At 38.3% G+C, this 27,045-nt stretch overlaps 1 protein-coding gene across 4 annotated transcripts in view; it reads right to left on the bottom strand.

The window, feature by feature from the left end:
- LOC131031072 (uncharacterized) overlaps nt 1-27,045 on the bottom strand; it is a 175,292-nt gene that overhangs the window by 142,958 nt on the left and 5,289 nt on the right. For all 4 annotated transcript variants that reach the window (XM_057962097.2, XM_057962098.2, XM_057962099.2 and 1 more), the window contains exon 2: nt 19,334-19,371. In XM_057962097.2, coding sequence (XP_057818080.2) covers nt 19,334-19,371 — 38 coding nt within the window. The remainder of the gene's footprint in view (nt 1-19,333; nt 19,372-27,045) is intronic.

Raw genomic sequence — 27,045 nt, 5'->3', positions numbered from 1 at the left:
GTTTGAACCAAATTCAGGATGCAGTTTAGTGTGGCAAGGAGTTGATAATGTATTAACATATATTTAAAAATTATCATATTAATATTAATATATCAATAATATAATATTATAATAATTATAATGTAAATATAATAATATATAAATATAATTATAATACATTATTATATCTATATTATAAAAAAATTTATATTTATATTATCTTATTAATATTTATATATTATAATATTATAACTGTTAGAGTTATCTTGTATTAGCTAATAATTATTTATTTAATTATTAGTCTATTATACTCTACGCTTAAGCTAAACTTAGGCATTTAATAATATTGTAGGTATTTAATAATTATTCTAATTATTAAATACTCCTTATCCTTTTAGGGTTTCTTTAGGGTTGCACATCTTTAGGGTTTCATATTCTCCTTTCATAAGGATTGTATTGTAATTTTCTTATTCATTCCCTCTCTGAATGATAATCTTTTTCTTCAGAGCCTTGATTGTGTTTCTGTCTCCAATCTTCTCTTGTAACAAGTATTTTGCTTGTAGGTGCTCTTGGGATCTCAGAAGTTGTACTTTCTCAACTTCTTCATGGTATCAAAGCCTACATCTGCTGCTGCTTGTTCCTGATTTTTTTCAGAAGATTTTCTTTGGAGGCAAGGGTTTCAGTTTTTTTTCAGAGTTTTTTAGTTTGGATCTGGAGTACCTCTTTGTTTCTGGGCACTTTGAGCTCAAACGAACCTCACCATTGAACTCAAAACACTCAAAAACCCCCCATTTTCATATAAAATTTGTCCAATTTGGACAACTTTGGCTCTGGAAAAAAAAATTGATTTTGGCCTTTACATGGCACGTTTTTCGAGACAAAAAATCATTTTTCGGTCCTTTTAACAACGTGCCCAGGCCGCTTCCAATACCGCCAACCGCTGGCAGTTTATTAACCGTCGCGGCCAGCACTGTTGTTGGCAGTGACTGCAGGCGGCTTTCTCAACTGCCCCGTCGTCCAGCCGCCCAACCCGCTCTACCGCTCGGCCGCCACTCTGCCTCCCGGACCGCCCAACCCGCTCCACCGCAGCTCTGCCCGGCCCGCTCCACTCCTACATCCGCCCAGGCACCACCTCCCTACCACCAGCAGGGAGGGGTTTTGATCTTTGGAGGCTTTTTGAGAGGCAGTTGGTTTTTTGGTCATAACTTGAGCAAACAGAGTCGGATTTTCAAAAACGAATAGGCGCCAGAGAGCTCTTTTCGAGCTCTATTCAGATTTGGAGGTGAGATTTGCTGATTTTTTCATCTAGTACATATTTTTTGTCATCCAAGTCAACGCATTTTTTTATACTCTTAGAGCCATAACTTGGGCAAACAGACTTCGATTTTGGAAAACGAATAGGCGTCGAAAAGGTCTTGGAGAGCCCTACTCAGATTTGGAGTTATTTTTTCCAAAAAAATCACCAGGTACACAAGATACTGTCTAACGCATTTTTTTAGCTCGTCTTCTTTTCTAGCTCTCAGATTGTACTGGTTTTTTGTTTTACATATTGTGCGGGGTGTTATTTTTTTCTAATTTCTGTAATTTACTTCAGAAAATCAAAACACCTAAACTCAAAAAAAACAAAAAAACCCCTTCTGCATCTTCTATCTAGTCTGAAAGATCACTTAAATTAAAAAAATCAAGAGCAGGTCTAGGTTCAAGTACAGGTACACATGGCCGATTCTTCAGTTGAGCTTCTTACATCCCAAAACTATGACCTCTGGAAAGCTCGTATGACGAGGCTTCTCAAATCGAGAGGGTTGTGGTCCTGTTTGGATGCGAATCAGCCGTTGTTGCAGCGTCCTTTTTGAGATTCTTTAGCACCGGAATAAGATGGATGAGGCTATGGGTGTCATCTCCTTACATGTTTCAGACAGCTTGCTTTTTCACCTTGATGGTTTGCTCGCTCCTCGGGCTATGTGGTCCAAATTTGAAACTCTCTTTGGTTCTATCAATGAGTTCAGAGCATTACAGATTGAGGCAGGGCTCTCTTCCTTGTTACCTGAGTCCTTTCCTCACATTGAGGACTTTCTGAACAACTTTAAAACCACCAGATCTATCCTACACAGTTGTGGTAAAAATAAGACAAACACAAAGTGTATCTACCTGATTCTCTCTAAGCTTCGAGGTCCCTATCAGATATTTGCTTCCACATTTTATTCTACTATGGATGCCTTGGGTACACGCTTCACCATGCCTACTTTTGATGTGTTCTGTGATATCTTAACTCGTGAGTAGGCTCACCTATCTCAATTGGACACTCTCACAAGATCAAAGCCCAAAGCATTGGTTGCTCAAACATCTAAAGAGAACAAGAAGCAGAAACCAAAGCTTAAGAAGGATTCAACTAGCAGTGAGCGTCCCTCCAAGCCACCACCTAAGTCTGATTATAAACCGAAGTCCTATCCCAAACAGGAGCACTCTTCTAAGTTTGGTGAGTCTTCCTCCAAGACTAAGAAGAAATCAGATGAACTTTGTAGTTTTTGTGGCAAAGAAGCTCATCCAGTTTCTCGTTGTTGGAAACGATTAGAGGCTTTGGAGGAAGTCATGCAGCAGCATCCTATTTCTACTCCTTAGCCTCCATCTTCCTTTTCTACTAGGAAAGGACATGCTCTTTCTGCACGAGCTATTCCTTCTGCATCCACTTGGATTATTGATTCTGGGGCTTCTCACCACATGACACACTCACTGCAGCTTGTTACCTCACTTGCTCACAATAATACTTTACAGATTGCAGTTGGTGACTCAGCCCAACTTTTAGTTTCAAGTTCAGGTTTTGTTCCATTGGCAAGTGGTTGTTTTCAGGATGTTCTTTTGGTTCCTGACATTTCGACGAACCTCCTCTCTGTTTATCAGATTTGTCATTTTGGCTCTGGTAAAACAATTGAGTTCTCACCACATGATGTGGTTATTAGAGAGCTTCGTGATCCTGATTTGGTTGTGGCCACTGGCAGTGTTGATCCTGATTCTCGATTATACCGGTTTGATCGCTTTGAGGGTCCAAATGGTTCAGGCGTCTCTCTTGTAGCACATGCAGATTCAATGAGCAGACTTTGGCATGAGCATTTTGGCCATGTCCATTACAGATGCTTACACCAAATGAGCACACGGGCACTTGTTATTGGGCTCCCTCAGATATCCTGTACTGATGGTGTATGTCAAGGTTGTGCACTTGGCAAGCATCATAGTGATCCTTTTCCTACAGGCAGAGCCACACGTGCTAAGGCACTCTTGGATTTATTACACAGTGATCTTATGTCATTTCTGACTCCATCTTTTTCAAGGTCCAAGTATGTGCTCACTTTCATTGATGACTTCTCCAGACGTACATGGGTGTACTTTCTTAAGTACAAGTCTGAAGTCTTTGACTCATTTCGAGTCTTTAAGACATTTGTAGAGAAGCAGTCTGGTCTTTCTATAAAGAGGATACGCACAGATAATGGGAGAGAATATGTGAATCGAGCTTTTACAAATTTTTGCACAGAGCATGGTTTGCAGCATCAGTTATCAGTTCCTCACACCCCTCAACAGAATGGTGTTGCTGAGAGAAAGAATAGAACACTACGGGAGTTGGCCAATTGTATGCTTCAGTCACGTTCTATGCAGCTTGCTTTTTGGGCTGAGGAAGTTAATTGTGCCACTTATATTCAGAATCGGATGTCTCATAAGGCATTGCACCAGTTGACTCTTGAGGAGGCTTGGTCCCATGTCAAGCCTGATGTTTCTTCATTTTGAGTTTTTGGTAGTGAGGCTTGGGCATTTATTCCAGATGCTCAGAGGAAAGCCATGGAGAGGAAGAGCCGACCACTCATTTTTGTTGGCTACTATGAGGATGTTAAGGCGTACAAGTTGTTTGATCCTGATTCCCGAGAGGTCCTGTTTAGACGGGATGTCCAGTTTGATGAGCGCCTTCCTCAGATGGATTCTCCATAACCAGCTTCTCCCTCACTGCCTCCTCCTCCCTCTTCACCTTTTGAGGATTCCTTCTTCTTTGAGGATGATGTGGATGATGGTCCACCATCCCCACCACCACCACACATCGCTCAACCTTTGCCCAAGTGGGCCCGGTTTAGAGTTGATGTTGTCGGTTCTATGGCAAGCAATCCTTCTGACACTCGTCGTACTCGTGCACAGAAATCTAGTTCTAGTCTTCTGAGTCATGCCATTTCGGATGATCCTTAGAAATTTTCAGAGGCGACAGGTCACCCAGAGTGGGATAGGGCCATGGATGAGGATTATTTTTCTTTGATGAAGAATCATACTTGGGATCTTTGTACTCTTCTGAAAGAAAGAAAGTTGGTTCAGTGCAAGTGGGTGTATCATACCAAGTATACTGCAGATGGTTCTATTAATAAGTATAAAGCTCGTCTTGTTGCGAAGGGGTTTTCTCAGGTGGAGGGTATTGATTACTCCGAGACCTTTGCTCCTGTCGCCAAGATGAATTCTATTCGCTTTGAACTTTCTCTGGCATCTTCACAAGGATGGACAGTTTTTCAGATGGATGTGAAGAGTGCTTTCTTGCATGGAGACCTTCGTGAGGAGATCTATATGGAGCAGCCTCAGGGATTTGTGCAGGATTCCTCTTTGGTTTGTAGACTTCACCGTTCATTATACGGTCTCAAACAAGCTCCTCGGGCCTGGTATGAGAAGATGGACTTCTTCTTGCTCTCCACACTCTTTACATGTTGTCATTCCAATCCCACAATATATATTCAACATCAGGGGGTTGATATAGTTATTCTTGTGCTCTATGTTGATGATCTTATCATTACCGATAGCTTGTCCTCCTTCATTCAGAATATTCAGAGAGCCTTGATGGAGCAGTTTGAGATGACAGATCTTGGCCTTTTGCACTATTTTTTGGGCCTACACGTTATTCAATCTTCCGATGGGATTTCCATACTTCAGCAGAAGTATGCTCTTGATATGCTTCACAGATTTGACATGCTTACTTGCAAGCCTACACCCACACCATTTCAGTCAGGTGTTGTTTTGTCTACCACTTGTTCTACACCTTCCGTGGATCCTACCTTACATAGGCAGTTGATTAGCAGTTTGTTGTACCTGACACATACGCGCCTGGATCTTTCTTTTGCGGTTGGTCTTGTCTCTTAGTTCTCCCATGATCCTCATGAGAGCCATTAGCAAGCAGCCAAACGTATTTTGAGGTACATTCGGGGCACTACACAGTTTGGCATTCACTATACTTCAGGATCCCCTCACATTGTTGGTTTCATTGACTCAGATTGGGCTAGTGATGCTCAAGATCGGAAGTCTACTTCTGGCTTTGTCTTTTGCCTTGGTTCTGGTCCTATCACATGGTCTTACAAGAAGCAGTCTGCTATTGCATTATCATCTACAAAGGCTGAGTACCGAGCAGCTGTGTTAGCTAGTTAGGAGGTTTTATGGCTTCGACAGTTGATGATTGAGTTTGGGTTCCCTCCTGATAGTCCCACTATTCTTTGGTGTGACAATCAGAGTGCCATTCACCTTTCCCGCAACCTAGTGGAGCACCAGAGGTCTAAACACATCGAGCTTCACATGTACTTCATCAGACAGTTGATTCATGATGGATTTCTCATCTTGGAGTACATTCCTATAGAGGAGCAGGTTGCTGACATCTTCACTAAACCTTTTGCATCTCCGCGCTACCTTCAGTTGCGCTCTATGCTTGGGGTGAAGAAAGTTGTCCTCGGAGAGTCTCATTGAGGCCTTCCTTGCTTCATGTTTTTTTTGCATGCTTTTCCCATCTCTTTTTGGAGTAGAGTTTTTTCCCATGTGGTTTTCTCTATTTCTCCGTTTCATAGAGATTTGGTTGCGATTGGGTACCTCATCAGGCCTTGTTGTCAGGACCCAAATTTTTGCCTTCTTCATGTAGTTGCATTTTGCTTTCCTACATTTAGTTTCTTAGCTACTCCCTAAGTTCATCTTAAGGTGGGGTGTTAGAGTTATCTTGATTAGCTAATAATTATTTATTTAATTATTAGTCTATTATACTCTACGCTTAAGCTAAAGTTAGGCATTTAATAATATTGTAGGTATTTAATAATTATTGTAAGTATTTAATAATTATTAAATACTCCTTATCCCTTTAAGGTTTCTTTAGGGTTGCACATCTTTAGGGTTTCATATTCTCCTTTCATAAGGATTGTATTGTAATTTTCTTATTCATTCCCTCTCTGAATGATAATCTTTTTCTTCAGAGCCTTTATTGTGTTTCTGTCTCCAATCTTCTCTTGTGACAGGTATTTTGCTTGCAGGTGCTCTTGGGATCTCAGAAGTTGTACTTTCTCAACTTCTTCAATAATCTTATATTTATATTTATTTATTTTTAAGTAAAAGACTCAAAGCCTAAATATTTATATTAATATGATAGATAATTACATTCTATATAGTTCATCATATAACGCAATATACAAAAAGCCCTCCACCATGATATGACAATTTGCAAACTGAGAAAGGGCTATAGACAAAACAAATTTACATTGCTGCCAAAAATGGAAAAAAGCACTATCAGAGTGTCAAACATAGGAATTATTTTCCCCAATTTCTTCGATTTCCATTTTTGCTCCATCTTCAATACCGTCCGCAGCTGCCTTCGTAGGGATATCTTCCAATGCATTCACCAGCACTAAGGAGCTTGCAAGAGGGTTTGTCGAACCTGGAACGAGCAAAGGAGGGCCTCTCATCGGCTTTGAATGAGGATTGTGGAGTAGGAGACAATGCAACATAGAAAACTTCAAAAAAAGTGGTTAGCCACTTGCGAGCTAAGGAGATCACCATAAAGACTCATTCGGTGCTCAAACCATCTACAATCATGAGAGTCGTCTTTTTTAGATAACCTCATACATAACTATGAACTGCTTCTTTTTCAAGAAGCACCAAGGAAACAAACCTCCTATCTATGCCTTGCCCGCATGGAGGTCATAATTTTAAACCGCAACATCTAGCGTTTCACCATTTATGTATTCATCTTTAACATATTGGACTACAATTTGCACTAGATAACCATAATTATGCAAGAGATCAAAGCAATTTGATAAAAGGATGTATATCACCTACGATGGGTATAGGCTCCTTGGAGCAATCGCATTCAACAGCTCTTCTCCTACAATTCTCCTAATCACACATTCCACCTTGTTGCAATTCCAAATGAAAAAATTCTAGATGTGAGCTATGGTGAATACTCTTTAAAAATAGCGAATTCCCATCTCCTGATGGGAATTCATAGGCAGTGGTTCTGCAAGCAATTTGCCATTGACTCATACACAAGCTTGAGTTCATTCAAAGACATAACAGGGTAGAAGTCACGCCATTAAAAGTAAAGGGGCAAGTTCATTCTTGAGCGATTGCAAGGAAGGGAACAATCTCCAAACCAAGATCATTGGAGAACGATGCCAAGATCAAGGCGTTACAAAACGATTCCAACAAAATTGTGACGTCCAAAAAACCATTGGAAGGGAGAATCGTTGCCATCAAAACACAATAGAGAAAAAAAAAACGTTTCAGCATCAAATCATTGCAAGGAAGATCATATTTTCAGAATGGGGAACAAACAAGCAAAACACATCAAAATAATCTTCCCAGGTTCATTTTTTTTCTATCCAATATTAAATTTGTTACAATACTAGGATCACAAGAAGATGACCATGCACAGTAATCATAGGGTGTGCTCAATTAACCACGAGCAATAATTCACATCATTGTTGCCCTCCCAACCATAGACGATATACTGTTATCATTTCCCCTGAGCACGGAAATTATATCTTTAATATATATATATATATTAAATATGAACAGCAAGATGTTGTTAAAATGATCAAGTACAAAGACCAATGTGAATTGCTTCACTCCTTGAAGCTTATAGATGGATCCGATCACTTTAGACTGAAGAAGATGCAAACTGAACTGTTGTAGGATGTAACACCAATGCTTTCCTCTGCAAATCAAATCTGCTATGTGTTAAGGACAATCCACTATAGACAAATCACAGACTGAGATGAATGTGCATAGCTGAAGATGAATACACACGAGTTGCTTGCATACAACACGATAGTGTTGAAGAATTCACAACATTCTGAAGAATGACAGTGCATACAACACTATGTAGATGATATTAGATCGCTAGAGTAATTCGTTGTAGATATAGTTTGATCTGCAAGTATGTTATATGTATTTCGATCTGCTACAATTTGATCCGCACTGCCCACACATTCCAGATTGTAGTGTATATAATTCGATCCGCCCACACAAATCCAAATCGCAGTGTATATGATTCGATCTGCCCACACATATGTTGCTTCCTGCTTAGAGAGAAAAAGATGTTCTTATGTATCCATCCGTGGGTCATCTAAACAACATGACTCCTTGACCAAGTCGGCTGTGTCTCTCCAGACGTGCCTTTCCCAAAGGTGGCGGGTCAAGGGATAACTAATTCTCATTAATCGATTATACAATGTTATTATTGTTAATCAATTACATTTAGTTAGGAACAAATTCGTATAACATAAATACGATTCCTTTTAATAGGCAAGATAGCTTATAAATCGTTATATATAAATGTGTAAGGCCAAAGGTCATTCACACATTTGTAATTTGCTATGTCGGCCTGAAGGATCCGACCATAGCTATTATTTCAACATCCAATGCCCATTTTAGCGAGTGAAGGTTTGTGTTTAAAGAGATTAATGATGAAATGCTACATTCGAACCCTAGGTTTAAAAATCTACATTTATGGTTTACTTCTTGAAAGTTTTATCCAAATGTCACCCAGGCTAAACCCTAGGTTAAACACAAACACAAACTAGCTCTTAAAAACAAAACTAAAAAATCAACTTGCCGCCACAAATCCGGGATTTGCATAAAAAACCGGAATTAGGGCTTCTTCCCAAAAACTTTCCAAAGTTCGAACTTTTCCCCAGGTTTTTATGAATTTTGATTCTTGCACAATAAAGCATATTAAGCTGTGCTTCAGAAAATTTGCCTAAGTCCCAAAAATATGCCCCAAACCTGAAACTAGTAATGGTTGCCTGTGTAGAACACTTAAAATTGCCTCTTTGCATTCATGCGTTTCAAATTAAACATTTTGTCACTGTGCTAAAGCAGTTTTTTGGCAAGCTATCCCCTATTTTTTATTCTGGAAAAATTCATCATAATTCACATTCATGTGCACAGGGTAAATGCCTCCTAAGGCAGCCAGCTCTTACAAGGCACCCGAGGCGACAAGCACGTCCCAGACATCCAAAGCAAAGAATCACCACAAACTAGACAAAATGAAATATGATTACTAAGGAGTGTTGTGGGAGTCCAAAATTTAGAGTAAAAGGGAGTATGTAGGAGATACAGATTTTGGACGCATTGACATCCAGATGTTCAAGGAGAGGATGTATGGCCCAAATCCAAGCTGGAGAGCGTAGATGATGGTCCGAAGCGGGATAGCACAAGCTGCTGGTTTCCCACAAGCTATTCAGAACTATGAGCTGATCGTGAATTGCGCCAAGCACTAGAAACCATCAACAAAGGTAGTCTTCGTGAATGAGATGGCCATAGCTGATTTTATGCCCCAAAATATCACAAAGCTCTTTGGCATCCCTATCCATCGGGACATAATAGTTGTGCATATGGAGAAGGCCCAAGAATTGTATCACCAAAACCTAATCAAATGCAAGAATAAGATGAATGACAATTGGTTCAAGGAAAGGAGACCTCATTGCACCAAGGTCCCCAAAAAGATCTACAGAAGTGAGTTTAATGAGGAATATGGGACTATGGTCACCCTACATAGCTAAGTCACAGGACTACCGCAGTCCAGCATGTCCAAGGAATGGATGTTTTATTACGTAGAAGCCTTTGGGGGCAAACTCATGATAGATTGGGCCTAGATCACAAGCGATAACATCCATGAGCAGTTGGTGCACTTAGTGGAGAAGATGTTCACCATGTCCTCTAATGTGGTGTATATATTGGCTCGACATTCCAGGCTTATGGGGCTGATCTGCCTTGGCAAGATTGGAAATGGGGAAAGGCAAATGAAGGTTCATAAGTGCTACCCCCAACTGCACTATCGTAACATCGGCCAAAGGGAGAGGAATAACGTTGCATATGCAATAGGCTAGTACGAGAGGGTGAATGATGCCTTCACCATGCAGATGGTCCGAATAATGTAGGAGGGATTGCAGCAAAGGTTATCTAAATAGGCAATAGCATTGGTGAAGCAATACGGAGTCTGGTTTATACAATTCCCCAGATTCTCATACTTGAGAATTTCTAGATTTGAGGGCTCTCCGTATAGACTCCCCAAGTACCCTACAAACAAATTGGTCCTCTTAGAGGTAACAAGATAGGCAAGTGCAAAAGGAAAGAAACTAAGAGAAAAGAAGGTCACAGGGGTGTCATTTCCATTGGCAATTGGGGATAGGGATGTGTATGTGAAAACGGTTGCCCAAGCAAATCAATTAGCGGAGGAACTGGCAACATATGGTTTACAGGAGCACACTAGTAGGAAAAGCTTTGATCCTATTGGATTGGGAGGAAAGGCCTACGAGAGGCATTACAGGCACAAGGCATAGAAGATTATTGGGCCTGTTGCAGCGATGACTTTAGAGGTCCAACGAAGGGAATGTTCTCAGTTGAGCCTAAACCAAATAAGGATATATGAGTACGCTCAAGTACCTGATCAGATGGAAGATGATGGAGATTGCCTACAACATCACATATATGATTCTGTCAAGGATCGACCGCTGGCCTTAATTAATTGGTCGCAATCACTAGTTTAGAGGTGATAATGAGGGAGCCAAAAAGGATACACCGATGCCTAGATACATTAGCAAATTGAAGAGCTAATGCGTGAGGGTGTGAAACTTACCTATAATTTGATAGGAGGCCTTGAATCACAATCCTTCGAGAGTGAAGAGGAAGCACAAGTTGCAGCCCAAGGAGATGAAGAGAATAAAGATGGTGAAGAAGAGCCCCAAAGGAACAAGAAAAAGAAAAAGGCCAACAAAGGGTCGAAGGCATCTAGGAAGTCTAGAAGGAAGAAGAACTCATCACCTGAGGCTCCTACCCACAAGAAGCTAAAAATAAGGCAACCCTCGACTACAACCACATCTCAAGAGGATTCCACTATTGTAGGAGATGTGATTGATATAGAGCGCCTGCCCACTCCTCCTATGCTGCAAATGGAAGCAGTCTTTATAGAGACAACTGTTGATGTGGCTAAAATCGTATCGCTGCAACTCTATCCGGCCAACGCAGAATAGAATGATCTCGCCGAGTATCCTATCCTCTCTTGTATAAGGAAGCCCTAATGTTGTTTTTAATCGATCAAATGGGACAACCTCAAGGTTCCAAATGTCAGTTCTTGACTGCAGGATAACTCAACAATCGATGTGTTTTGCTGGGAGCACAAGGGGCTTACGTTTTGCAACAAGTTGATCAGTGTCTAATTTTCGAACTGGGAAATAAAAAGCAAAAGATAAGGGTTAAGAGACCTAAGATTAGCCAGGCTGGTATGCGGGTAGACGGATTCAACATAACCAATCCCTGCTTGGCCAGAATGGCTCACAACCTCACAGGAACGATGCAATCTTCAAAGGGACTAGGAAGATTTTCAGACTACAAATGCATGGCTAAGCACCCAATTCTACCGCAGTTCAAACGGACACCTACAATTGAACTAAGCACGATTCAAAGGCTCAGGTTAACCATACAAAAGGATACACAATCAGTATATCCTCAATGGTATGAGCCTGAATCCATCGGATACCTGCACACCCAAAAAAAAAAGATCTATCTAAATTGCTGAAGGAAACCATGCAAATAAAATGAAAACAAGATGATAAACACCAAATCAATGTCTATATATTGATTTCAGCTGCCATTACAACAATTTCTGCAAGATCTCTATGCTACTGCTAAAATCTAACCTTCTAACAATCTAACCTATTCTAACTGAAATCTAACAGCCTAACTGCCTAAAAATCTAAAAAATAATCTAACTAGAGTCTAACTATCTAACCCCTTACAAGAGAAAGGCCTACCTTGTCTAAGATGGCTAAGACTCTTCAAAGTCCGCCTTGGTATGGAGTCTTCCAAGTTGGCATGACAAAGAGAAGATGAATTCTTTCCAAGCATACATGTCTAAGCATCTTCCAAGTCTGCCTCATGCACAAGTGAAGTTGTCTGACACATGCTAAACTCCTACCTTCAGTCAACTAACTCATGGTGATGGTAAATCAAACTCCTACTTGAGGTTAAGACAAAGTTGAAGGGAAAAAATAAATCTAAGGCAAGGAATGATCAAAGTCTGCCTAGACACAAAGCAAACTTGGCTAATGCACTCCTAACTCCGTCCAAGCTTGAAAAAGCACATTAAAGTTGGAATAAAACTCATTAGGTCTGCCCTCTAGGAGAAAGATAAGAAACAAAATAAAGCATGCACTCCAAGCTTCAAGTCCGCCTTGGCATGGGCACCTTCAACTCCAACATGTCCAAGAAAGATCCATCTCCACCTTGGCAAGGAGGCCTCCAAGTCCGCCTTTTCAGCACTGTCCATCATGATGCAAAGTCCGACTTAGGCAAGAGAGGAATGGCAAAAGGTTGGCAAAGTCTGCCATGCCTAAGGTAAGTTCAAGTCCGCCCTTGGTCTAGCATTCTCCAACTCCGCCCTATGAAGAAGTTCCAACACAAGACAAAGTCCGCTTTGGAAGGATGAAGATCAAGGCAAAGTCTAAACACTTACCAAGTCCGCCTTGCCAATGAAGAGCAAGGTTCGCCCAGCAGCTCAAAGATGAACTTGCCCAAACACTTGTCAAGTCCGCCTTCTCATGAAGACTTCCAAACTCAGCCTTGTCATAAGATGGGCAAATTCCACCTAAGAACATGGCAGATAGAGCATGAAGTCCGCCTTGTCCAACAAGATATAAAGTCCGCCATATGGAAAAGCAAGAAAAGGTTATAATGTATAAAAGCATGAAAAAGATATGTCTAAGGAGAACCTAAGTCTGCCTAGCCAAGGGAGAAAGAAAGTTGTCCAAGAGTCTCCTAAATCCGCCCATGGCAAAGACACATCAAACTCCGCCCAAGTATGGAAGCAAAACATGTCAAGACTTACTTGAACTCTGAAGAAGTTGAGGAAATACAACTTCAGAGATCCCAAGAACACTTGCATGCAAATACCTGTCACAAGAGAAGAATGGAGGCACATAAAGCAAAAAATCAAAAATGCTCTGAAGAAGAAAATTATCATTCAGAAAGGGAATCAATTGAATGAACAAGTACAATACAATCTTTATAAAAGGATAATAGAAACCCTAAAGATATGCAACCCTAAAGAAACCCTAAAGGGATAATGTGTATTTAATAATAATTATTAAATACCTACAATATTTATTAAATGCCTAAGTTTAGCTTAAGCGTAGAGTTTAATAGACTAATAATTAAATAAATAATTATTAGCTAATACAAGATAACTCTAACACCCCCCCTTAAGATGAACTTAGGGAGTAGCTAAAAAACTAAATGCATGAAGCAAAAAATGCAACTACATGGTGAAGGCAAATTTGGGTCCCGGCAACAAGGCCTGATGAGGTACCCAATCACAACCAAATCTCTATGAACTGGAGAAATAGAGAAAACCACATGGGAAAAAACTCTACTCCAAAAAGAGATGGAAAAGCAAGAAGAACACCACTGAAGCAGGAAATAGCTGCAAACACTGTTGAAGAGTAACTACTGATCTGAAGAACCTCCACTGAAATAGAACATGACCAGGTAGAGAAGACTGTAATCTGCATGAGTGCCCTCAAATGGCACTACTCGAATCAAATGGCAAACAAAGGCAAACAACTAAACTCGAAGATACAGATGGCATGAGACACCAAAGCCTGAAGAGCTGATCAATCGAACCAAGGAAGCATTAGAACCAACAGGACAAACCTCCCCATAATGCTAAAAAGGGAGAGGGATAGGTACACTGAAAAGAATGGCCAACAAGAACTACATGACGAAGAACCAGGAACATCGAAGGTGCAGAGAAAGTACATGGTGTCGTGGAAGGAACACTCACTTGACACGCATCATGAGGCGAATGTCGTGGAAGGAACACTCACTGGACAACGGTAGATGGCAAACAAGGCAAACATCAACCCCCCCATGGCACTTTATAAGTAGTGCATGTACAATAAGGCACAAGAGGTGCAAGATTCCATGTAAACAATGCATGATGGCACTTTATCTTAGTGCGTTTGCATAAATACAAGCTACAATGATAAGAAGACTGGAAATAGAAACGAGAACCAAAATAGAGACATCCTACCCAAAGAAAAGATCCTAGGACTTGAAACAACCAAGATATCCACTAGAGTGCTGAAAAGCAAAAAACTGAATAAAATATGCATGGAGCAGAATCTGGAAATAAAACAATTATGGTTGGAAAGTTCACAGAACAAGCTTTCCAAAGATATAAAGTTTTCGAAAAATGAAGTTCGGATGCTCATTCTATGGCTCCCGAAGTGCAAAAAAGAGACTCCACTTTGACTGGAAAAAAACACAGTCAAACAGCAAAATTGGAAAAAATTACCAATATGAAGAGGTCCGGCTCGGAACTAGCTTTTCAACGCCTATTCGTTTTTGAAATGACCACTCCATATGCCCAAGATATGGCCAAAAGAAAAAAACCCCTCTTTTTTAGCATAAAAAGGGTTTAAAAAATTTTATTTTTTTTGACGAAAATTTTCTAACGCATTTGCAGGTACAGCCGTACGGATTTGTGTGCCTCGTAAAGCGTGCCAATGAAAAAATCATGGCCCAGATGCACTTGTCACTGAAATAGGTCGAATTATATATCAAAATGAATGGAAACGCCCTTCGAAAGCCAACGGTGAGGTCTGTTTTGGCCCAAACTGCTATGTTTTTTTTGACGAATTTCTCGAAATTCGTGCAAAAAAAAGGCAAAACCAAAGAAAAAATTTCAGAACCCAAATTTGACAAATTTTATATGGAAATGGGGGTTTTGGGGCGTTCTGAGCTCAACGGTGAGGTCTGTTTGAGCCCAAAATGATCAGAAACAAAACAGCTACCCCAAATCCAATAAAAAATTATGAAAAAACTTGAAACCCTCCTCCAAAAAATCTTCTGAAAAATCGGGAACAAGCAGCAATAGATGTAGGCTCTGATACCATGAAGAAGTTGAGGAAATACAACTTCAAAGATCCCAAGAACACCTGCATGCAAATACCTGTCACAAGAGAAGAATGGAGGCACATAAAGCAAAAAAGCAAAAATGCTCTGAAGAAGAAAATTATCATTCAGAAAGGGAATCAGTTGAATGAACAAGTACAATACAATCCTTATAAAAGGATAATAGAAACCCTGAAGATATGCAACCCTAAAGAAACCCTAAAGGGATATTGTGAATAATTATTAAATACCTACAATATTTATTAAATGCCTAAGTTTAGCTTAAGCGTAGAGTTTAATAGACTAATAATTAAATAAATAATTATTAGCTAATACAAGATAACTCTAACAAACTCCGCCCTAGCAAAGATATTATGACTAAGACTTTCTCAAGTTCGCCTTGGCATCAAATGCTCAAGTGTGTTCAAGCATAAGCCTAAAACATGTGGCAAGGATGAAGGTAAAACCAAAGGTGGCAGGACATGATCAAAGTCCGCCCAAGTGAAGCCAGGAAAATGGCAAATAGAAGACAAACTCAGCCTTCCTAAAGCACATGGCAAGTTGCCTATCAAGTCCGCCAAAAGAAAGCATGGTTAAAATTGTCCAAGACAAGGCATAAAAGGATGGTAAGAAGGGAATTGTCTTAATATCCATAAAATCCGCCCATGCTAGATGGAAGATGGCATGAGACTTTCCAAGTCCACCATGTCTTGTCCACATCAAGGTCCACCATGAAGACAAGGTTACAAGAGGGATAAAAGAAAAACACATGGCAAAGAGAAGAATGTCTTATGCCTAGCAAAGTCCACCTAGGCAAGAAAAGGTGGAGAGTTTTGACATGACAAAAGAAAACAAAATTTGCTAAGGTAAATTGCATAAAACACAAGTTGACTAGGCATAAATGGAATACGTGAAGATGCCTAAGTAAGCCATAAAAATTTGCCTATGGCTCAAGGATAAGACATAAAGACAATCGACTTGCCATGCCAAAGAGAGAAAATGGCTAAAGGAAAAAAAAAATTGACAGAGTAGCACATGAAATCAAGCATCAAACAAACGAACGGGTTGGAAAATAAAAGTTTGACACATGAAAAATGGTTGTGTGGAATTTTCCGCAACCAAAAGAATCAAATTTTGACTAAGTGTTCGAGAGGAAACAGGAAGAAAGAAGAACAAAGAGGAAAATAAAGAGGAGATGAATAAAATTCTTGTCCAAAGGTGGAGTTTGTTCTATTTAGCACAAGCCAGATTCAAAATTGAGGGCAGAACCACATACAAAGTTCATTCAGGCATAGAAATGGCCAAAATTTTGGCTAGGTGTTGTAGGATCCACATGAAGGTATCACAAAATAAAATTGACTAGCCAAAATTTGTCTAAGTATGGGAAACACTTCACTGAAAAGTTCCAGTTTCCTCCATTGTCGTGAAGGCACAGGGAAGTTCTTCTCCAAAATCAGGGAACAGACTTGGCAAAAATATGAAAAGAAATTCCGAATTTCTTGAAGGATTTCATCTCCTAAAGAGTCAAAGACAAGCTCCCAATCAAGATCAGATAGTGGCAAGAGGACTATTCCAAACAAACTTCCATACTTAGGCAATTTTTCAGCACAAATTGGAGAATTCAAGGACATTCAACAATCAAGATCAACATGTCCAAGTTCAATGAACCTGACTTATCCAAAAGCTTCTAGAAGGCACACTTCACAATGTAACAACCTTCTATTTAGCAAGAAGGACACATGTCCTCAGATGTAATTTTCTCATTGGTCGAGAGGTAGTTAGTTGTACCAAACCCTAATTAGGGTTTTATTTTGTAATCTCGACCATTGATTTGAAATCAATCCTGGCCATTGAATTGTAATTGGGAAGCCTATAAATTGAGCTCACCCCTCATTTGTAAATCATGGGAGCATGTTGCAAAACATGTTGAGATAAGTAAATTGTTGCTTACAATTGCCAAAGTAATAAGTAATGCATTGTTCGAATTGATGGTGATTACCTCTCTTATTTTGGAGTTGGCATGGTTCTTATCCCTCATCATAGTTTAGATTTTATTTCATGTATGTTAGAAGAATGCAAGATTTGATAAGTATTGATTTATGGTGAATTTTCGCTCATAAATTTGATGAACGGATGATTTTTGTTCATTGTGTAAAGTTAGTCTGAGATAATTTTGTGAAGGTTTAACTTCTACTTTGAGTAATACTGTTCAACTGTTGGTATTATTCATGAGTATGAAAATCATAAGCACATCCCTTGAAGATCGCACTCACTTTGTGTAGTTGTCCTAAGTGTGGCGAAGCAAAGTGTTGTTATTGAAGTCACCAAGTCAATACCGTCTCTTGAATTCTTAGGAATAGATTAGAATTTCTAAACCCTTATCTCCTTTTCAGTTTTCTTGAAATCCATGATCTAAAACTCAAACGATAAATCTCCATTGTGAATTGAACAAGCCAAGCGTAAGTCCCCCTTGTATTTCAGCATACATAACCAAGGAAGCTATGCAACATAAAGTCGCCCATTCGCACATATAAACCTTGGAGTCGTCGTGTGTTCTTTCTCACAATCTTAGCACACGTAGTGATTTTGTTCAAGAGAGGGTAGAGTATCCTTGGATATTTTATTCTAATGTTCGGTAAATGATAAAACGCATACCAACAAGTCAAAACACTAGCTCAGATGGCATTAGACCGATTAACCTACTTATACCCTTACAAAGGGCAAGGCCGCTTTCAATAGAAAGTTGTGTGGGAGATCGCCAAGTCTATGGTTGGGTGGTAAATCGCCCTAATGATACTTTCCCTCTTGATAGACAGTTCACAAGAATAAAGAAACCAGATGGACTACCCAATGCAATTAAATCTAAACTCCTTTTGTTCTTTTATATTATGTACTCAAAGTTAGATAAGTTCTTAATCATAATTATGCTCTTTACTTGTTTTGGAATATTATTGTTGATTACTACTATCTTGTAAAGAAGTTAAATACTTCTATCGCTTTTGTTTTCTTTTAAAAAAAAATTGTTACATATCTAGATTGTTTTGTCTTTCCCTTCTATTATTATTGTTCAATTGCTTATTTCTTTAAGCTCAGTTGTAGTAGCATGATACAACCGCATTCCAAGTCAATGAGAGGCCCTCCTCCACTTGGACTAGCACCGACAGGTTCTCCAACTTGTTCGGTTTCTCTAGCAACAACACCTGAGGATATCCATGCCCGAGCAATTGCTGATGGAAAAGGAGGAGAAAAAATGGACATTAAAGAAGTTGGGGAAAATAACCCCTAAGTTTGACATTTGCTTTGTGTTTCTTGTAATTTCGGCCTATCAATACTCTCTTTTGTCCTTAGCTCTTTCTCAGTCCACATACAATCATTATCTTGGCAGAGGGCTTTTAATAAAATTCAATACAATATGGACTACATACCATGTCAATATTTACTATATTAGTAGAGAAATATTCAGGCTTTATGCCTTTCACCAAAAAAAAACTATGTATTATTAAACAAATATTTATTAAATTAATTTTATTATTATATTAAATGTTAATTTTATTTAATGTTATAAGATTTATAAATATTTTTGTACATAAAAATACTATGAAATATGTATGTTGTTTCTGCTCCAAACACATATTTAACAATTTCTGATTTTTACATGTTTGTTGTATGGACAAACTCAAACCCCAAAAAAATTGTTGGATCCATGAACCCAAGCTAGGATCTGAACCAGAACCAGCAACATAATTGTAGAGGATCAGCATGCGGATGAAACAACAGTTGTAATTAGTTGTGTTTCAAACACAATTACCTCAGTGCCTTGAATACAAAAATATATTACATCCAAATTCAAACATGAATATTGAAATCAATGAATCTCCTATAAAAATACAAATATAAACATATAATACCATAAATTGTGCTACAAAAAATTTAATGTACTAAAAAAATTCAGATTTAACGGTTATATATCAATCTAAATAATTTGGGTTGTACTTGAAAGATGTAGTAAACAAAGATCATTACAATACATAAATTTGAAGGCTAGACAATTAAAAAAGAAATATAACATTAGAGAAAAACAATATGTTCCCAAAGATTACAAAGCTTTACTGAGAGATGTCATTAGTTTACATACCTTCTTCCCTTGATCGATGAAGTATGGGTGATAGAAACCTTGCACCAAAATAAATACAAACAAATGTCATAAAATATACATGGGACAAACACAAAACTATTCACATATCACTTGTAGGAGGTTTAAAGACATAATATTTCCAGAGTCCATATATATGTATAAAAATGATTTTGGTTTAAACTACATATTTTATGTAAGAATATTGACAAGAACATAAACAATACATGGATAAAAGTACCACACACACAAATTATTGAGAGATATATTTTGTGTCAACTATGACATTGTAGATGAGATAAGAGACCAGAACAACACCAAATAGAAAAAAATCAGGATATTCATCAATAAGTACAAATGAAAGAAACTATCTCAGTAAAATTTGCATGCAATCATCATCATTATGAATAAAATATAAGAATGAGAGTTTCTTCACTGATCATTGGAGTAATAATGTACCTCATCTCTAATGCAGGACTACCTTAACATCAAATACAGAAGGTAATTATAGATATGATCATTGGTAACAACAGTCCATGTGTGTGTACTTTATAGTCTACTATAACTTAGGGTTAGATTAATCACACTAAGTACATTGCACGAGATCCATTGATATCTCTTTGAGTCAAAGCAAGAAAGTAAGCCTTCCATAAATTAAGATGAGGATTAGAGGCATGACACGCATCAATGTCCTTTTCTAAAATGGTTTTATATTCTTTTGGTCCACTTTTGAAGTTCTCACATTCTGTAACTAATCTAGTTCGAGAGTTTCCAGAAATATCACCGAGTTCTTCTCTAATTTTATTGAACAACTCAAGATCCATGGGGTGGTTACCATAAAAATCGTCGCTTGTTCTAATAATTTTATTTGTTGTTTTCTCAAGTTCTAAATATTGCTCTTTAAAATAATTACACAGAGTTTCTGAAGTAGAAGCATCCTCTCCATCAACTAAAGCATGGACATCATAACCTCCATCAACAAAAGTATGGACATCCTAACCTCCATCAAATCCAAATTTTATACTGAACTCAAACAGAGATTTGTCTATTGGGCAGTCAACATCTATATAGATATTGAATTATATGAGAAAACTGATTCACTTACCATAATTTCTCTTGGTGTCTCTATGCGTTCCATTTCAGCCTCATGACATTGGTTGATTAAGATTAGATTAGTCTGAAGTATAGCTTCTATTTGAATTTTACTAGCCCATATATTTGGCATTTGATTTTTATTAGCCCAAACAACCTTTGTAGGTGTATTTCGGATCAGCTATTGATCGACTCTTCTGTGTAAGAACCAATGTGATGTTTTCTGCCAATGCCTGCCTTCCTCCCCACTTATCCAAAATGTAAAACATAGGAGCATTATAATTATGCACTATAGATGGTACTAGCTGCCTTGAAAAAGTGATGAAGATAAATTCTTCTTCACTACCAATGATAACAAAAGGATCTTGTTGTGACCAAATCACACATCGCCCCATCACAAATGGGGACCCCTCTTTACTTTGTTGTAATAAAGTGTCAAAGTCTATTTTGAGATAGCCCAGCATGAAGTGAGCTAGAGCAATCCACCTTCAAAAAAATTGGCTAAGGCATGAAAATGAGTTAAGTCGTTCTAGGCTAGAACACTACCCGTTCTAGGCTAAAACACCATCCGTTCTAGACTAGAACATCAATCGTTCCAAACTAGATCACTACTTGTTCGAGGCTAAAACCGCACTATCTTTTGACCTAGAACATTTATACAAATGTATTATCAAGCTGTTCTAGACTTATTCACCACTCGTTCTAGGCTAGAACACCAAGCGTTCTAAGCTAGGAAGCTTCTTGTTCTAGACTAGAACACCACCTGTTCTAGGTTAGAACGCCTTGTCCTTTGACCAAACACACCCTGTCCTTTGACCACGATGATCTATGAGTAGAGCAATCTTTCTTAGCAAGTCAAATTTGGTTTGTGATGAAGAAAGAAGGACAGCGCCTTGAGTTTCCACGATGCAAGTCATTTAATAAATGCAATGACAAAGAGCAATGACAATTTTAGCAAGGGCAAAGTATAAACATTTGATAACGCCACCTCAAGATTTGCGTTTCCACGATGCAATCTATATACCACATTCAATGTGGGTTTTAAAGTTCAAGAACGGTTTCAAAATGACGATTGAAGGACATTAAATGGAGGGTGGTGCGCAAATGGAAACCTTTAAAATTGATTGCCCCGATTTTCAAGAGAACAATGCAAGTCATCAAACTCGATATAGCCAGCTATGCATCATTAAGGTTCGATTTTTGGGGTTCTAGACATGCCTGTGAATAATTAACTATGACGCATTTAATATGGGGTGATTGGCTTTACAAAATGATACTAGACAATTACGTCTAGGATTCTAAAATTGCAAAACTCGAAGTCTTTCATGGGAGTTGATTACAATGCATTCAATATATGTTGCCTTGCATTCATGAATTCGTTCTAAGACATTTAATGAAAGAGGCGATCTAAAGTCGATGTATTGAAAAAAGCAACATGATTTGAAAGAAGATGCTCATATTTATAATCGATTCCTAAGAAACATTAAATGAAAACAACCAAGATGATCATTTTAAATGCAGTTCATTAAATGAAATACGCCAAACAATGTGATGGAGTATCGAATTTGTTACTGATAAAGATCAATCAAAAGAACTTGTTGATCATTTCATTTGATCAACATTCAAATTCGATATCTCTTAGATGCAGCGATTTATATATGACAGCGATTGGATATCATCATTAAGAGCAGCGAACATGGTTTCATCAGCAAATCTGCCTGTCCTTCATCAAGCAAACTACCTTTATTACAAGTGAATTCATCTTTCAAAGGTGGTGATAATATTTGTTTCGGGCGATAACCATTTTGATCAAGTGATGAAGGCCAGGGATTTCGTCCCAAGGACAATTAGATTGAAGCGAATTTGTTCATAGGTGGCGAATTTGTCACTATTTGACACCAGCAAACCACAGCGAGTTCATTTGAGGAGAATTTTATGATTGAGGTGGCGACACTAATTGTTTATGACAGCGAACTGAAGTGATTCCCCATTTTGTTTCAAAATGGTATGCCTTGACAGCGAGTTCTGAGGCCAAGACCAATTATACTAAAGTCACTCCAAAGCCTAGACGACTTTGACATGCAGCAAATGCACAAGTGTGATCAGAGAATCTGGAAGGAAGATTACCATGCCTACATCAAAATTTGCCTAAGGTCCAGCGATCAATCAAAATACATAATTGTTCGGGCATATGAATTTGGCCAAGAGAGCAATTGAAGCAATCGATCTGTTTGATTGAAATAGATCACAGGTCTGAAGAAAGGCTTATTTCATCATTATTATGCAAAATCATGCCTCATTTTGTGACTGATTCAATGTCTTATTTGAGGCCTTAGTTTTACACGCTTTAATTCAGTGCATCTTTGTCATCTTAAGCACTCATAAGGACTGATTAGTATCATTTAGAATGATCACATCATATTCGGTTAAGGACTAAAGGTGCATTTAGGGTTTGAATTTGCGTTATCCATCCTAGGGTTATGAATCCTAACTTAGGCAATTAAGTCTTGTTTGCAAATCAGTTATCATATCACAAAACTAACTTAGACAACTCTCATAGGTGCACGATGGCTGGAGCAAGACAAGCCCTCATCAAGGAAGACTTGAAGAACATTATTGTGGAGTCCAAGATCACATCATATTGGGGCAATGTAGGCGATCCAATCTAGGCCAGATTGATACGAAGAAGTTCAAAAGCTCACTATACACTACTAAACCAAAAGGGTACTCCAGGATGATGATAGACAGCAGCATCATGAAGGCGGCTGGCTTCCCTTTGGTAGTGCAATGCAATGAACTCATCGTTGCCAAACACTATGATCCAAATAGGAGAGATTTGTGACACCTGATGGGAGAGAGATCGCTTACCTTTCCGAAGAAGCAATCAGCGAGGCCTTTCATATATCTCAATTCAAGAACATGATATACAAAAGCAATGAAGGTGCGAAGATAGTTTATGAGGATGATCCAGACAAGTGTCAAGAGATAGTCAACAAGTATTGGTTACTAAAGAGCAGGCCACATATATCCAATCTCCCAGGCAAGCTCCACCAGATCGATTTTAAGGAAGAATTTGGTGATCTAATCACACTCCTTAGCCAAATCTTTAGGATCCCACAAATCTTTTAGTTCGAGGTTTGGATGTTCTACTTCATGGAGATAGTGTCACTAGGAAAGGAAAGGATCAATTGGGCGAAGATCATCAATAATAACATTGATTTGCAACTCAAGATGCTTGAGCGTGTGATAACCCCTACGGTATCACCTAATGTAAGATTATTTAATAATATTAATATATTGATTAATTAAATAAGGTTATTATAAATAAATGATTAAAATGATAAATAGTAATATATAAAAAATAAAGGAAATATATTTAATATATAATAACAAAGAAAGTATTATTTAATATTTAATATATTTACCATGTCAATATTTAATATATGTCAAGGTAATAGTTAATATATTTAAAACATCAAATATTCAAAATATAATAAAGCCCCCCCCCCGCACGAAGTGGTGCGACGGTAATCGTCGCATCCCTTCATGCGGAAGGGGACCCGTGGAGGGGTACAACCCTTCATGGGGTATAAAGGGGAACAGCAGCATGCAGATGGGAGGAGGCAACGGAAAAGGAAGGAGGACTGCTACGTGGTTAGAGAGAAAGGTTTGGAAGCTACGGCAGCAAGTTACGCACAGGTAAATATGGAGTGAATATTGTATTATATATGTTAATGAATATAAATAATGAACATGTTATTACATATGTTAATGAATATAAATAATAAATACTTTAATACATATGTTAGTGAATATAGTAATGAACAGTTTAATACATATGTTAGTGAATATAGTAATATAGTAATGAACAGTTTAATACATATGTTAGTGAATATAGTAATGAACAGTTTAATACATATGTTAATGAATGATTTTTAGATAATAATGAATATATATAAACATATGTTAATGAATACATATCAATGAATAGTTAGGAATATACGTTAATAAATATGAATGTTTGATAATGGACACTTCCTGAATATATGTTATGGAATACATGTTAAGTTAGGAATACGTAAATGTGGATTATGGAATGGAACGTAGTAATAAATTATAAAATGTAATATAGATGTGATTATATGATGGAGTTATAGGGAGGAAACTCCCTTAGCCTAATGGAGGGATTATGATAATCCCTGGTAGGCAGTATATAGTATATACTGAATATCTATATGCATATATATGGCTTGGTTGACTAAGTTCATCCAAGAAGAGACGGATCTGGTCAGTCCTCTCTAGTAGACTTGGATGATGAGATGCATCATCCAAGGCAAGGAATGGATCATATAGGATGGTGTTCCTTGGTATGGCTTGGATGTAAAAAATTACATCCAAGACAGGAATCGAATTAACCTTCGATTTCCTGGATGGCTTGGGTGTAAGAAATTACATCCAAGACAGGAATCGAATTAACCTTCGATTTCTTGGATGGCTTGGGTGTAAGAAATTACATCCAAGACAGGAATCGAATTAACCTTCGATTTCCTGGATGGCTTGGAACCAAGACGGGTTCCAAGAAGGCGAGTTTCACAGCCGCCTAAGGACATGTCCCAGTACTGCACTTGCATCCTTTTTATTAAATAAGAATTGAGATTAGCATTAATTAAGTAATTTAAGTTTTATTGCAAATTAGATTAGCTATATATTTATATTTGTTGTATTTCTAACAAGTTGTTTTGCAGGACAGTGGTCTCTAACTAGTAGGGACATTACAAAGCGAACAAAGACGTTCTACATGGGCTCATACATCATATACTCACTCTCCTGGGCTTATGAGTATGTAGGACTCACATATAGAGGACCGATTGGTACCAAATCAGGACAACTGAGAGCATGTGATTCATACACATAGTTGCATTACCTTAATCAAGCACATTACAGGAGGGCGAATTATGCCTTCATTATGCAAATCATAAAAACATTGCAAGGTGGTATTCATCAGAGGCTATCCGCAAAAGCACAAGAGTTAGTGGAGAAGTTCGGTGCATGGTTCATTCAATTTCCTAAGTTCACTTATATCAAAATTCAAGGATGCTCTTGCCCACCTCTTCTGCTACCAAGATATCCCACAAACAAACTAATACTACTTGAATTGGTGAGACAATTGACAGCATACAACAAAGTATAAAAGAACAAGTTGAAAACAAAGACTCCTTTTCCTATTTCATTAAGGAAAGTCTTTTGAGGTTTGTCCATCCTTGCAAGCAACGAAGAAAATAGATGAAGAGTTGGTTTCTTTCTCCCTCCAACCATACATTCCAAGAGACAACTTTGATCCTCACAGCAACATCCAGAAGACAAGTGGAAAGAAGCATGGGCATCAATTGTAGTTAGAAGTACATTTCATGAATGCACAAGATGATTTGGAGATCAAAAGGAAAATGTGTTCAAGATTGCCTATTGAGATTATCAAAGTAACTAAGGTTTTCGATGTCGTTGATCAAGAACATGATAGTGGAAGACGCCTCTTGCCAGTCTATGAGAAAGAAAAGGACAAGGAAGTAAAAGTCAATTGGGTTGATGTTGAGGTTACAGATTTGAGAGAACTCATGAGACCAGTCTTGATCAACACCAAGCGATGGGTAGAAGCACAAACATGTATGTTGCTAGATAAAGGCATCCAAGTGACATTTCAAATGATGGGAGAAGTAGAGTCTTCTCATGAAGAGATGGAAAGTGAAAGTCAAAATGAAAGTGCCACCCATTAAGCTCATTCCAAGGGATCCAAGCAAAAGGGAGACAATGTAGAAGAGCATTCAAAGAAGAAACACAAGTCAAGTCAAGTGCCTCATCCTTCTACCGGTACCTCATCTGTACACCACGTAGAAATGAATCAAGCAGTTGGAACAGGTATTGATCACAGAATGAGTGATAAAGGAAAATAACAGGTGGTCCAAGACAAGGTAGCTTCACCCAAGCCAATCAATGACAAAGCACGCACTGATACATATGTGAACATTGAAGATGATGAAGAACAGGAAGTCACATCTCCTCCACGAGAACAGCAATTGAATGAGATACAAGTTGAAGAGGAGAGATCGGCTATACTTGCTTGGCTGAAAGAAATATTGTCAAAGAAGGTAATTGTGGAGGAGGAACAGGATCATTTCGATCTAGGTGGCTACCTGGATAGAAATCAAGAACATGAAAAGAGGGCAGCCACTAGGATGTCAACAATGACAAGAGACGAAGAAGGATCCAGGATCATACAAATTGTCATTCCAAGGATAGATAAACCCGAAGAGGAGATTATAAATAAGGAATTTGATTTGGAGACAATCAATCTAGGTCCTCCTACCACTGATCAAGCATTAGAAGATATGAATGATACAATGAAGACAATTCATGACATGCTCAAGCTGGAAGTAGAAAAGAACAGCAAGTTAGAAAAAGAGAACAGTATATTGAGAGGTTACCTCCAGCAACTGAAAGTCCCACTACGGCAACATGACCCATTAGCTTCACTATCAACGCTACCTCCTCCAGATACAATTGATGATTTTGAAAAGATAAAGGCATCGGTACAAGTGATGGATGCTTGGATCACTAAAACTTATAGA

The sequence above is a fragment of the Cryptomeria japonica genome, chromosome 5 (genome assembly GCF_030272615.1).
Source record: "Cryptomeria japonica chromosome 5, Sugi_1.0, whole genome shotgun sequence".
Classification (NCBI taxonomy): Eukaryota; Viridiplantae; Streptophyta; class Pinopsida; order Cupressales; family Cupressaceae; genus Cryptomeria; species Cryptomeria japonica.
This window is presented reverse-complemented; position numbering and strand designations above follow the sequence as displayed.